The sequence below is a fragment of the Amphiprion ocellaris genome, chromosome 5, assembly GCF_022539595.1.
Source record: "Amphiprion ocellaris isolate individual 3 ecotype Okinawa chromosome 5, ASM2253959v1, whole genome shotgun sequence".
Taxonomy (NCBI): domain Eukaryota; kingdom Metazoa; phylum Chordata; class Actinopteri; family Pomacentridae; genus Amphiprion; species Amphiprion ocellaris.
In genome coordinates, this window is record NC_072770.1 from 23,665,842 (window position 1) to 23,679,764 (window position 13,923).

General features: G+C 42.3%; 1 protein-coding gene across 4 annotated transcripts in view; it reads left to right on the top strand.

Annotated features, from left to right (window-relative positions):
• The window catches only part of srgap2 (SLIT-ROBO Rho GTPase activating protein 2), a 58,830-nt gene extending 46,449 nt beyond the window's left edge, over positions 1 to 12,381 (top strand). For 2 of the 4 annotated variants that reach the window (XM_023267216.3, XM_023267214.3), the window contains exons 8-23: positions 46 to 147; positions 268 to 465; positions 605 to 689; positions 1,227 to 1,254; positions 1,518 to 1,548; positions 2,235 to 2,295; positions 2,504 to 2,581; positions 2,679 to 2,813; positions 2,904 to 3,009; positions 4,688 to 4,912; positions 6,362 to 6,441; positions 6,780 to 6,978; positions 7,901 to 8,038; positions 8,768 to 8,981; positions 9,088 to 9,198; positions 9,293 to 12,381. In XM_023267216.3, coding sequence (XP_023122984.1) covers positions 46 to 147; positions 268 to 465; positions 605 to 689; positions 1,227 to 1,254; positions 1,518 to 1,548; positions 2,235 to 2,295; positions 2,504 to 2,581; positions 2,679 to 2,813; positions 2,904 to 3,009; positions 4,688 to 4,912; positions 6,362 to 6,441; positions 6,780 to 6,978; positions 7,901 to 8,038; positions 8,768 to 8,981; positions 9,088 to 9,198; positions 9,293 to 9,850 — 2,349 coding nt within the window. In that variant the 3' untranslated portion in view covers positions 9,851 to 12,381. The remainder of the gene's footprint in view (positions 1 to 45; positions 148 to 267; positions 466 to 604; positions 690 to 1,226; positions 1,255 to 1,517; positions 1,549 to 2,234; positions 2,296 to 2,503; positions 2,582 to 2,678; positions 2,814 to 2,903; positions 3,010 to 4,687; positions 4,913 to 6,361; positions 6,442 to 6,779; positions 6,979 to 7,900; positions 8,039 to 8,767; positions 8,982 to 9,087; positions 9,199 to 9,292) is intronic. The other 2 variants (XM_023267218.3, XM_023267215.3) reach the window with 1 other exon arrangement.
• Positions 12,382 to 13,923: the final 1,542 nt, after the last annotated feature.

Genomic DNA, 13,923 nt, shown 5'->3' on the forward strand with positions numbered 1-13,923 from the left:
TTATAATATGTTAATGTTCCTGATGTGTGCGTGGGTTTTTTATAGATGGGTGTGGTGTGTGCACAGCAGCCAGTGGAAGGCGAGCTTCTCCAGAGGTGTCAGCAGCTGCAGTCCCGCCTCTCCACACTTAAGATTGAGAATGAAGAGGTTGGGTATTTTTCTGCTTCATCTAATATTATTTATTTCATCTGTTTCCTCTTCACAACTGTCCTGTGGGGTAATCATAACTTTTGTTTTATGTTGTTTTCTTTTCCTAACGTCGCTTAGGTGAAGAAGACTATGGAGGCCACTCTGTCCACCATTCAAGACATGGTGACGGTGGAGGACTATGACGTGTCTGAGTGCTTCCACCACAGCAACAGCATGGAGTCAGTCAAGTCCACTTTCAGTGAATCCTATCTCAGCAAACCCAGCCTGGCCAAAAGACGGGCCAATCAGCAGGAGACGGAGCAATTTTACTTCACAGTCAGTTCCAGTTATGGTCATAGAAAATTGTTTAGGCGCTTTAGTGTGATCAAGCCTGTAACTGCTGAAGCTACATGCCTATATGAACATAATCTGCACACATGAGGCTCAAGCACGTGTGTTTTTGTATGCACTGTAGAAGCTGAAGGAGTTTCTGGAAGGCAGGAACCTGATCACCAAGCTGGAGGCTAAGCACGACCTCATCGAGAAGACCCTTGGAGAGAGTAAGTGGGACTGCCAGTGTCCTTCATACCTTTTGGACATTGTCCTTGTTGCCCATCTGTGTGTTTACTGGGAGCCCCCCAGTAGGACAGAGATGGGTTCAGGAAAGGTCTGGTGCCTGGAGGCTACACAGGGAGCACACGAGAGAGGCAAGAAGGGCAGTGGGACATGTCAGGGCTCGTGGAGGGAGGCAGAATGACTTTAATATATCTGCTAATCTCAAACCGTGTGTGTCTGTGAGTGGAAGGGGAGATCACAGTGACAGTGGCCATATGTGGATGCAGCTGTGTACTGTAGTGTGAGTAAGGGGGGGGGGGTTCCTTTGGGCCGAATGTGTCGATGTTTCCACAACCTTGCAGGAAAACCGCTCCTAAATTGTGTGCGTACAGCTTAAGTGGGAAGTTTGTTTCCCGGTTTCTGTTCCATCTGAAGCCGTTTCCTCATGTGTCCTGCTTTAACTGCCTATCTGTGTCTCTTTTCTGTCATAACCCCCTTCCCTCTCACTCCCCTCCCCCTCTTCCTGTTTCTCCCTCCTTTAGGTCAGAAGACTGACTGTTGCCTTGCCAGGTAGGTGTGGTGAAGGAAGGAAATATGTTCAAACACACATATGCACACACACACTTGCATATACCATAGCAGCTTTAAAGCTGGATTCTTTGGCAGCCAGGGGTATTATTTTCCTTGTCACTGTTTATAGATATTCTCAACACATGTGCATGTGTCTGTGTATACAAATAGAGCGTTACCAGAGTTGTGAGTATAAATAGACTTTCTCTGGAGACATAATGACAGAGTGCCGCTTTTTCTCTCCCCTTTCTCTCGCTGCGTAGTGGACGGAGAAACTCCACAGTACGGAAGCAGGTAATTATCTGTATGTGTGCGTTTGTTTCTGAGTGACTGCTCGCATCACAGTCAGAGCCACTGCAGATTTGTTTTTAACTCAAGCCATGTGTTTTCTCACAATATCCTCTGCCCACATGATGTATTGGCACATAGATGCTGAAAGTGATTTGGTTGTTATCGCATAGCCTATTATAACCCGATATGTAAATATAACCCTCTATTTCTACAGTTGAATCAATAGTTAGTGATGAAAAGGCAACTGCTCCTTCAGGGACTCTCATGTTTGTAGCTCCCCCTTGTGGCTTGGCTTGTGTTTTGGCCACAAGCTCTTATTTTACAAAGAAATCAGCTGATTGTTATTTTCAGATTATAGTTTCAACATATAAAACCACATTTGCATCGACAAAACAGTGGGTACATATATGATCCACTATATATTTCATAGCCTCACCTCCCAGGTTTTTCTTGAAACCCCAAATAAACAAAGGGAAAAGGAATAGGTACTGTCTCCTAGCAACAGCTGTGTACTGCACCCACCATCTCTCCCCCATGCCTGATACCCATTCCTCCTAAATGTGTGCACCGATGCATGTACATGTGCAGACGTGTGTGAGGAAAGAAGTGTGCTTTGTGTGTTTTTTTTCCACATCAGTCTCCTGTCATGTGTTCCTCTAACAGGAGTGTTCTTCTCTCCCCTGTTTTAGGAGTCGGGTGAAGCCATTCCTTTAATGGTCGAGAGCTGCATCCGCTTCATCAGTCGCCATGGTGAGAAAATTCTCCAGTGAAGTGATAGGTTTAGCATCAGCTTTTTCAGTGTGCTCATTGGTTGCATTGTTATGTCAAGTGTGATTGGTTCTGGATCAGTTTGAAGTGGGAATTTTTACCAGAACTTCTTACCTCCAGATCTGCAGGAGTAGTGATGAAAATGAACAAAGGGTCTTGATTTCAGGATGTGTGTATTATGTCTGTGTAGGTCTGCAGCATGAGGGCATTTTCAGAGTGTCAGGCTCTCAGGTGGAAGTCAATGACATCAAGAACGCTTTTGAGAGAGGTAATTCTATATTCCAGCAGGAAGCATGAATTTTGTGTGTGTTTGTCAAGTGCTTTATTATGTTTTTTTCCCCCGTTTTCTTCTCTTTCGGATGTAGGTGAGGACCCACTGGCTGGGGACCAGAATGATCATGACATGGACTCTATTGCTGGTGTACTGAAGCTGTACTTTAGAGGGTTGGACCACGCCCTCTTCCCTAAAGAAGTCTTCCATGACCTCATATCCTGTGTCTGTACGTGTCCCTTCCGTTTCTCTGTTTGTGTGTTTAAGAGTTCGATTGTGTGACTAATCTCCTGGGTGTCGTGACTTTGTTATTTTCCAGCAATGGAGAGCCTCCAGGAGCGGGCAGTCCACATTAAGAAAGTTCTGCAGTCCCTGCCAAGTAAAACCCTTATCATCATGAGATACTTGTTTGCCTTCCTCAACCAGTGAGTAGCAGGACACTTAGAGGTCAATTGTTTGGGTTGTTAAACCGCAAGTGCATCAGTATCAAGTGTGTATTCATGTGGAGGGACAGCTGTTGTGAATAAATGATGGGCGAGCTCATAAACAAAGCCAGATGGGTGGACAATAAAATGGTAGCAGCTAAAAATCAAAAGATATGTTTTCCAAAACAGTCACATTATTAAATTAAATCAAACATAACAGTCTATGAACAACAAGCTATGAAGATTATTACACACTTAAGGATCAGTTTTCATTTAAAGTAAATTACATGGGCAAGTGTGCAAACAATGCACTTGACTCAAGTTTGCTTGACAACAATCTTTCCCAAAGAACACTACATTGTCTCAGTGGAGCTCCCAACCTACATCAGTCTCTACTAGAAGCATGTCACAGGGTGCAGGTTGAAAACGACTGAAGTGAATCACCGTTATTACCACTGAGAACAAAATGTATAATTAAAGATGACAGCCTCGCTCCTGGACCATTTCAGTAAATGTTAATGTCAGTCACAGTAAGATGCCATTATTGAATTCAACACTTTCAATATCAGTCAGTGTACAAAAAGGTTTTTCAATGTATATATTTAGAACTTCACAGACAAGAATAACTGTTTGCACAATAAATGACCAAAGGAAGCAGCCATTTATATTGGTCAAATAAATGTGTTCAAGAAAACGAAATCTTACTACGTGTCCATGAAGAAAAGACAACGGTGCAAAATTTGACATAAAGCACAGAAAACCAGACTTTCCTAGCAATGGCACTAGTATGTAGACTTACAGCAGCTAAAGAAGCTCCCTCCTCCCTTCCTCTCCATTTACCCCATACACACTCTTTTGTTTCATAAACATCAACTTTCACTCGACTTTCTCACAACAAATTCTAAACATCCTTTAACCTTTGTGTGGAGTCAAGTATGGGTCATAATGAAAGTTCAAAGTGCACAAAATATAACTCGCCCTTCATTATTCAAGGAGCTGGAAACGTTCCTTCTTGAGAAATAGTTTAATTTCCCCCTTCAAATCAAGTTTATTTTTATAGTTGCTATTGCACAGTGTCTCAGTGGGCTCCATATTGTCACAATACTCAAGTTATAAAGGGTCTCAAAGCCATACAAACAAATGGGCAAAACATAAATTTTACACAAGCTCACATGCATGCACGCACACAGATAAAAAGGGAGTCGTGCATTCCATTCTGTCCAATCCATTCTTGAAATTCATGACAAAACCCTTCAGTAAAGGGAGGCAACAAAAGGGAGTGAAAGACAAAAACCAATGGGATGTGGGAGACCTGACATTTGAGACTCCTGGGTAAACCAAGTGGTCCCAGACACTTATGTGGAGACAGGGGAGCTGCTTCTTCTGCTTGAGTGATTTACAGTCGACCCAATGCTCTTGCTTCTTCTCACTCACACATAATCAGAGTGTCTCCATCACCACAGTTCTGGGTACTGTTTACTGTTGGACCTCTTCTAGTTTCATATACACAGATACAGGTTGCATTCACAGCTTATTCCCCATCACTAGGACGGTGTCATCTGCTAATAACATGTCCCGGTTGTTGTGTGCATAGTCTGCTTTGTGCATATTATATGTTTGAGACAGATGAATGAGATAATGCCCTTTGAGTCACTCTGCTTTCCCTTCCGCCCTTCAGCCTGTCCCAATACAGCGAGGACAACATGATGGACCCCTACAACCTGGCCATCTGTTTCGGCCCCACCCTGATGTCTGTCCCAGAGGGCCACGACCAGGTCTCTTGCCAGGCCCACGTCAACGAGCTCATTAAAACTATCATCATCCACCATGACACCATCTTTCCTGGGCCACAGGACCTGCAGGGCCCCATCTACACCATCCCTGGAGCAGGAGACGACTTCTGGTGAGGCCCCGGGATGAGAGCATATATGAGAGGGACAAGACATGTAGGGGACAAACTTTAATTGCTAAAGCTAGTAGGAGGGCAGGGGGACATCTTGTCCAAGTGTTATCTAATTACAGTAGAGGGGGTGGTTGATTTAGTGGCTGCTGGGGAGCCACAGGGGGCTCGGCTTGTCTGCTCCACTCTGGGCCAGGGGGCCACAAGGATCAGCTTACCTTCCATCACACAGAAGATTAAAGCACCGCCTGACCACAGCAGCCCAGGAGAGCACAGCATGCACACACACACACACACACACCACACAACACACAATGGCTAACTTTCAATTTTACTGTAATGACAAGCCTTGGCACCAGTTATTATGATTACCGCCAGTCAGTGCAGTTGTATAGACTGTGAGTCACACTGCAGCAGCAGCTTTCACTCTGTGCTGTAGAAAGTGTAGACAAAATATTATCGCTCAGGCGTAGCTTTGGGTTTTCAACCTATAATTTCAGAAAATGTGCATTTTGAGGATTTAATTGAGTGATTGCATTATTTTGGACATGTAGATATGAAAGTCTTGCTACCTTTAAATTAGCAAAAATCACTATTTTCAGAGAGCTTCCTGGCAGTGAGGAGTCTTTGGAGAATAATGTAGATGATGTTGGTGAATGAACATAAACATCCCCAGTTCAAGAGTAGGAAGTTTGTCATATCTTTCTCTCTCACATCTCTCTGGTTGTTTTCTCTAAATGAAAACATCATTAAAAACATTATAATAAAAACTTGGGTCAGCTTTCCAAGGTATGGAGGATACAAGTTGATACCTTCCTTCCTAAAATCCCAGCTACAGTTCTGGATGCACCAAAACCAAGCTGCAGGTTTTTGAATGCTTAAAATCGAAGCAGAGACTGACAGTCAGGCTTGTGGAGTAACAGAACACATAGAATGGCATCATGTAATTAGAATATAAAGAAGAATAACTGTATTCCATCAAAGTTACAGAAAAAAAGACTTAATCAGATTACCAATGCATTTACTGTAACTCTGAATTATTAGCAGGATTAGAATTTCAATATGCGTTTTAAAATATGGAATCATTACTACTGACACACATGTACACATCACACATTACGCTGGAGTAACAATCATCTTTAGGATATTTTTCTCTTGTTTGCATGTATACGGTATCGGGATAATTCAGTTTACTTCTTCAGGTTACTGGCTACATTTTTTAACTAGTAATTGTACAAATAACCAACCAAACCCTGCTCACTTTGAACACGTTATTCCAAGAAGTGTGCAAGGTTGCAGGACAGTTATGATCTCAGCACTCAGCAGTGGTGTGGTGTGTACTTTATCAGCTTATGTAACTCAGTGAACGACTATGAGCTCAGGCATGATGTCACTGAGATTTTGGTCTCTCCTAACCTCTCCTGTCCTCTGTATCCTCTATATCCTCTATAGTGACAGTCCACACTGTGAGCCCCCCCTTGTGGAAGAGCCGGCGCCTGACACCGTCTCTGTCACCCACAACAGTGAAGATGGTGCGTAACACACACACATGTAACTGCAAACACTATATATCCCATGTGTTTCTTGCTGTCACCAGTTTATGAGATTTCATCCTGCTTTTCTCACCAGCTACTGTGGCTTTAACCTTTAAAACCAGCTCACATCTCACTCCCAGTAACCTGTTAATTATGCTTTTGTGTTATTGCAATTTTTAACCTTTGTGCAGTCACTACAGTATATGCAGCAGCACTAACCTGCTATGCACTAATCTTTGCTCCTCTCTCTTCCACTTCTCTGTTCTCTCTGATTTGCTGCTGCCTCCTGCTTCTCTGCCACTCCCTGCCTCTGTCCACCATTCTCTGAATCTCAGGCTCCTTGGCTGTTTCAGAGTCCGACCCGGTCGAAGCCATCGCTCGGTTTGACTACACCGGACGAACCGCTCGGGAGCTTTCATTCAAGAAAGGTGCCTCTCTGCTGCTGTACCAGCGAGCCTCTGATGACTGGTGGGAGGGTCGGCACAATGGAGTGGATGGACTGGTGCCCCACCAGTACATTGTGGTCCAAGACACGTAAGATGTGTTTCAGTAACGAGTCTTGATAGAAGAAACATCTGCTGAAGCAAGAGAACAGAATTGTATCTGAATGTCGTATTTTTGTCTGTTCTAAATGTTGATTATGATATTTCACCCCCTGAACAAAGAACCTTCAATCAAACACATAAACCGCAAATATCAAACACTTGTTGATTAGCTAAAAGTAAATTAGTTCCCTGGAAATCCCCGTAGCTAAGGAAGTTGATCTGCTATCAGACAAGGTGCCTATCATAGTAAATCAATTTCCTTTCAACTTAACTCACTATTTGATCTAGCAGAGTTTGTTTAAATAAGTGGGATGATTCCTGACACTTCTGTATTTTCAAGCCATGTAGTTACAAACCTGAAAAGTTTATTTTTCAGTTGAATAAGACAAAATGACAACCGAACTGAGACTTTGCTGTTGCTGATTGCTCTATAGCTGCTATGTAGTTTCCTACACCAACTTAACTTGTGAAATTATGCTAATTATCAGTGGTTTACTAAAACTCAGAGCAGATGTGGTGAGTAAAAGGTTATCAGTTTCAGTCATAATAGAAAAAAATAAGAGATATACAACCATGTTGACAAATACTGGAGTTACCCTTTACGTTACAGTGGCTTTTCTTCTGACTAAGACACTGTAGTTTAGTAAAGTGGAAAACATATTGTAATTAGTGTTTCCGTTGTACATTTAGCAGAAACTGTTTTCATCACTGTTCATGCTCCCTTTTGTCAATCTAGTGTTGCCAATTTGGATAACAATAAAAAGTCAGTGCAGTAGTTGCCAATTAGTCATAAAATGACACTAATCACAGCGTTTTCTTGCAGATGTGATGTGTCAGTGTAGGGTCTAGTTCTTCCTCTGTTGGTTTGGTGCAAGAGAAATGATTTCTAAACTATTGTTTTAATGTTTCAGGTCTGATGTGGGACGGGGAAGTCCAAAACCTGATGTGGACAGCAGGGATCTGCTGGAGGAGAGAGTGTCCACTAGAGGCAGCGCTGCCTCTCCTACAGGAGCTCACGTGGCTGACATCTATCTGGCCAATCTAAACAAGTGAGTTTACCTTTTTATAGCATATCATAGAGGTTCAGCTGAAGTTTTAGTTTTCAGTAGGACATTTACCCTGCGTGTTTCAGACTGTTTTGCTCACACAACAGGATGTATGAAAGCCTAACAGATTTTGAAATCAGGCCCAAACTGATACCACTGTCTATAATGGCATGTCACACACTACAAGATGTTATTAAGATTATTATGCCAGAGGGAGCCGTCAAGGAGACGTGCACCACCTCAAATGATCTCATGCAGGCAGGTGTAAACAAAATGAAGAATGTGGTGCAACAACTTGCTGTTATGTAAATAATACTTTGTATCATAGAGGTGCATCACCTACCTTTTAAAATGTACTGGTGAAGAATTCAGGTAACTTTGTGGAAATTCATGCTTGTATTTGTCCACTGCACATTTTCATGTCATTTCTAATATTTCCCTGATGATCATACCTATCCTGATTTCATCTCGTAAATATCAGACATGCTTGATATTAACTGTATGAGGGACGTTTAAGACTGAAACTGTAAAGAACTCACATTACCAAATAATCTGTTCTGAGCTTTGGTTCCCACCAAGATTCCAGACTAGATTAATTCTCCACATGCCTGGATGGGGGAAACAGGGTAAATTACCCTGAAACTCCTGTTGCTTGAGATCTCCCTTGTAATGGTTTTGAACAATGCAGTAAAAATATTTGCAAAATCTAATGGAGACATTTTTCTCATTTAGGTTGAGGAAACGGCCGGAGCCCGGGAACATCCGAAGACCGTTCCGCTCAGAAAGTGACACTACAAGTCCAGGAGCCAGTGGAGGGGGAGGAGGAGTGAGAACAGCTTCTCTTCCTGTTGGCAGCGTTCTGGTAAAAGAAGCAGGAGATAAACGACCCGTCAGCGCTCACAGCATCCTCAACTCTGTCACTCGCCACTCCTCACTCAAGACCAAGGTACTGAAATTGTAGCGTCTTTTATCTGCAGCAACTTTCTATATTTGCTAATTACATGTAGACTGAATTTGGGAAGCATTTAATTGAGGCCCTTATGAATATTTAGGTGGAGAGTCCACAGTTGCGAAAGACAACTTCAGCAGGACGCTCCAAGAGCTTCAGCAACCACAGACCACTGGACCCTGAGGTCATAGGCCAGATGGAGCACAGCTCACAGGTACTGCTCTCATTTCACACCTGCTTACTACTTTTCTTGTAATTCTGCGTGTTTACCTTTTATCTATATCTCATATCTGCCTCCTGTGTCGCAGGACATTGAGGCAACCATGAGCTCTACCCTGAGTGAGCTCAGTAAGCTGGAAAGACAAGGCACCCCGAAGCATACACACACCCCTGACGTGGTCCTGGACACACTGGAGCAGCTCAAAGGTGTTGGAGGTGGTGGAGGAGCTTCAGAGCCTTCTAGTCCACTTCACTCCCGTCTGCTGCGGGACAGCGAGGGGGGCTCCTCACATGCCCATCCACTTCAGCGCAGTGCCTCCTCAGCCAGCGACGTTCCCTCCTCCTTCCGCCCCGCCAAGAGCCAACCGCGGAGCCCCCTGCCCTCGGCCACGTCCCCCTCTCTGTCCTCCTCCTCTCTCTCCTCGTCTGTACCTTCCTTTAGAGAGCTGCGCCCCCCAGCTACAAGGCCCAAGCCGGTGGTGTTCCCAAAGAGTGGAGGAGGGAGCGGCAGTCCAGCGATGGGCTCCCCGACCTCCACTGTTCCCCCTACGCCTCCTCCTCCCCCAGCGGGCCACACACACTCTCTCCCTCACACCCCTCCTCCCCCTCCGCCACCCCAGTCTAATGACAAATCCTGCCCGGCTTAGGTCACCTCAGTCTGAACCGTGATACTCATCCTTACTTAGATTCTTACAGCTCTTCTACCAGGTGACAAAAGCACCACATTTATTTCACACAAGACCCCTAACCCACTACTCACATGTAGCATTCACTTGTTGGTGTCCGGGCCACTTCTGTCAAGAGTTTTTTCTGCTCTCTCCTGGCAGCTCTGCTTTACTACAGGTCAACTATCACAGGCCGCAGACCCTTCAAAGACTTTTCTTTTTCTTGCCACCACAGAGATTCCAGAGGTCGCTGGATTTTAAAATCTTTGACAAGGGAACAGGACTTAAGGTGGACACCTACAGATCTAAAACACCTGGAGCTTACATACACTAGTTTGTGATGTATGAATTTGTGTTTGAGTGCTCGTGCAAGAGTGTTACTTGCCTTTACACACAGACGTACGTGAGGAACAAAAAAAAAAAAAAGCACTGTTTGATTATGTATAGTAGACATGACAGGAGTTTTTTTTTTCTTTTTAATGACCCCATGACTAGCAGACTGGATGGGAGTGTTTGATTTTTTTGAATAGACTGTGAAATGCTAAGCTCTCACTCTGTGTAGAACTGAAACACACTGACTTGCTGCTTCAGAAGTGGAAGACTGGAGTTAAAGGTGGACTTTTGGGATGATGAGAGAAACGAAAACTGGGCCAAATATCAGTGTAAGTCATGTGATCAAGAGCTTTACTTTATCTCTTCCTCCAGTGTTTGATATGTTTGTGATTTTTTTTTTTTTTTTTAAATTGCCATTTAATACTAGTACCACAGCAGGAGCATAACATATACCTAACATGGCCAACAGTAATTCTAAATCCATATATAGCAATAAAAATAATGAAAGCTGGTAATTTGTGGCATTATGCTGCTTTTCTCCTGCAGCTCTGTTATGTGTGTAGGGGACCACTGAAACCCAGCATTTTTATATTTAATGTTGGACTGTACACACACATGCACATTTTTCCCCAAATGTGTGTGTGGTGGTGTTTTGTGGCAGCTAAACGCCTTTTCAGGTTTTCCTTGCATGCTGGGGCCATAGACAGCAGCCACAATAGCGAGCTGGCTGATTGCAGTGCCAGCTACGAGACAACTTCAAACAATGTCACATCTTGCTCCTTTTAACTATATACTTCAGACTTAACGGTAAAAAATAAAAGGGTTTCATTATTCTAATAGTTTGTATGTATATTTAATAATCATGATGATAACTGGAAGCACGGAGCTGAGGATCCTCCTGAGTGTGTTTAGATAAAAGCACAACCAACCACCTCATCTGATGCGTTCTTAAGCAAAGTTTTCTTTATGTTGTTTTTAAATGTTTTTTTTTTCCCAGTTGATGCTCAGAATCTTTTAGGGCAAAACTTGTAGCCGTCTGGGTGTATGCATGTGTGTGCGTCTGTGAGCATGCATGGAAAGACAGCAAGTATGCACCTCACCCAACCTCTGTCTACACATCAGAAACGGATGCCACCCAACAGAAACTGTGTGTAGATGCACAGGAAAACTCTTATCCCATGATCTGGAGTACTAGTAGCCTTAGTGTTGGGAAAAAAATGCACTCTATACATGTGACCAGGTAAAAATCCTGCAGGGATACCTGAAATGTCTTCAGTGGCAGACCAGCTTTAAGTCGAAAGAAGACGAGAAAACCCAAATCTGACATTTGTTTGGTATTATTTGCTATTTCCAAATTTAGGTCTAGTGGAGAATTAAGAAATATGTGAATAATTTAGCAAACACTGATTTAAGAAGTGGACACGTCATTCAGGGTAAACTGAATAAAGCCTTTTTTGTTGTATTTCTTGATAAAGTACTGAACTCACTTTACCCAGGTGTCCTATCAAGCCTTTGCCCCTTCCCCAAAAATACAGCACATACTGCATTCCTGTATGCTCTCTTCCAGGTAATGAATCGTAATTGTTAAGGGTTTTTTTTTTAAAAAAAATCAGTATACTGTTTGTGTATTACCTGGTGTATTTGTGTTGCTCTTACCTCATCATAACAACTGGAGGGACTGTGTGTGTGTGTTTTGTGGTTCAGAAACATGAACTCACCTTATCGACACACACACACTCAGACATGCATGTGGGTGGTTGGTATGTTTTGTCCCGGTTGTGCTGTCGAGGGGAGCTGGGACCCTCTTCGATCTCAAATCAATCGTCGTGCACTTGAACAACTTGGCTTGCATGTGGACTAACTGTGTGGGGATGATATGTTGGAGTTGAATATTGTTAAATATGCATTTTTGTGTCCATTTGAAAACAGCAGAACTAAAAAAAAAAAAAAAAGACTAATGTCAAATCTATTTATAGTTGTCTCTGTATTACTGGAGAATCCTGTGTCCAGATGTACTTTGTATATACAATGTTGTACATTACAGAGGTACACTCTTTTTTTGGTACAATATTGTACAGTAATAGCAATAGTAGTTTAATCAAATAGGCCTTATATAATTCTATGTGTAGTTCTTGTAGTAGATCTGTTTTTTTAATAAACATTGCTTGCTATAAAGATTCTTGATTTGTCTGTGGCATTAAATTAAAAACATTACAATTCAATTCCAGTAAATTCTTAATGAAATCTAGATTTTTTTTTAAATGAATGGTTTGAAATCTGTGTCCAAAGTATAATCAATTTAAAACATTTGATGATTAAGAATAAAGTGGAAAAATAGGGGTCCTATTAAATGTTAAGATGAACCATTGAAGCTGTGCAAACAGAGGAAGGAAGGATATCAGCAAAACAAAACTAAGTAGTACTCTGCTACATGGGCACTAAAAGGGCCTAGGAAGTGCAAACATGGGGTTCCAGTGAGTTGGGGGTCTATATGGTGCTGTTCTTCTATGAATTTCTCTTATTCAAGTGAATGACACAACAGGAGACAAAATATATTCCTGGACAGTCACAATGGTTCCCCACTGCTCCCTAGTAAACACGGAGGTAAACAATGCTGGATTTAAAATGCCTAAACAACTACTGATGAGGAAGAAAATACAGTAACACTTGTTTGACCTCTATCATTCTCTCATGGTGAGTTCCCATGTAAACAACATATTTGTTTGTTTGTGAGGAAACTCCACAGGGCACCTTTAAATATCTCCAAGCAGAAAGAAAAAGTGTCTGTCACTGAATGAACTCAAAAGTTTAACACACATCAGTTCAGGGACTTGTGTTCTCAAATCTAACTTGAATGTTACTTGTAGGTTTGCAACGTTTTCTTAAGTATTTATCAGTTGGAGCTGCAACTAATTTATACTCTCATTGTGAATTAATCAGGAAATTATTTTCTCAATTGATGGATTAGTGATTTGGTCAATAAAATATCAGAAAAATGGTTAAAAATATTGATCACTGCTTCCGGAAGTCCAAGAGGAAGTCCTCAGTGTTTGGAGTAAGATTGTCGTGCTGCAGTAGCAATTTACATATCACAAAACACACATAATTTACATTGAGCTGACATGTGGTAGGTAGCAAAAAACACTATTTCAAAATTATGTACAGGTGCATGAAAACGACTTCTCTTTCTGTGTCCATGTGCACAAACCAATGAGAACTTACAAAGCAAAAGCTATTGTTGGTATGAACAGAACCCCGTCCATTCTGCTTTCAGAGTCTGTATTGGTCTGCACAAATGACTGCTGGAAGTCACTCGGGACGTGTCTTTTACGTGGAAAGTATGAATTGGCCCTTGCAGCATTTTAGCAGAGTCACAAGTGAGCTGGTGCAGCGAGAGGTTTTAGGTGGATTTACATCACATGCATCTTTAAGGATGTGGATCCTTGTGGCACAGAAAGCATTTAGTCAAGTGAGGAAAGAATTTGCGAGGAGATTCTCCATCATTCACAGCTTCATAATTCATCATTATTAAAAGTTGTAATTGCTGCAGGATTTTGGAGGAGGTACGATTTGTGCATGTTTTCCATCTACAAATGAAGACCAACGATGGTACAGTTTAATCATGTTTTGTACTCAAAATGTTACAACAAATATGAAATGGTCAGATGTGAAGTTTTTGGTAAACTGAGATGTAATAACCCCTAAATCTTCTCCTAAGAGAA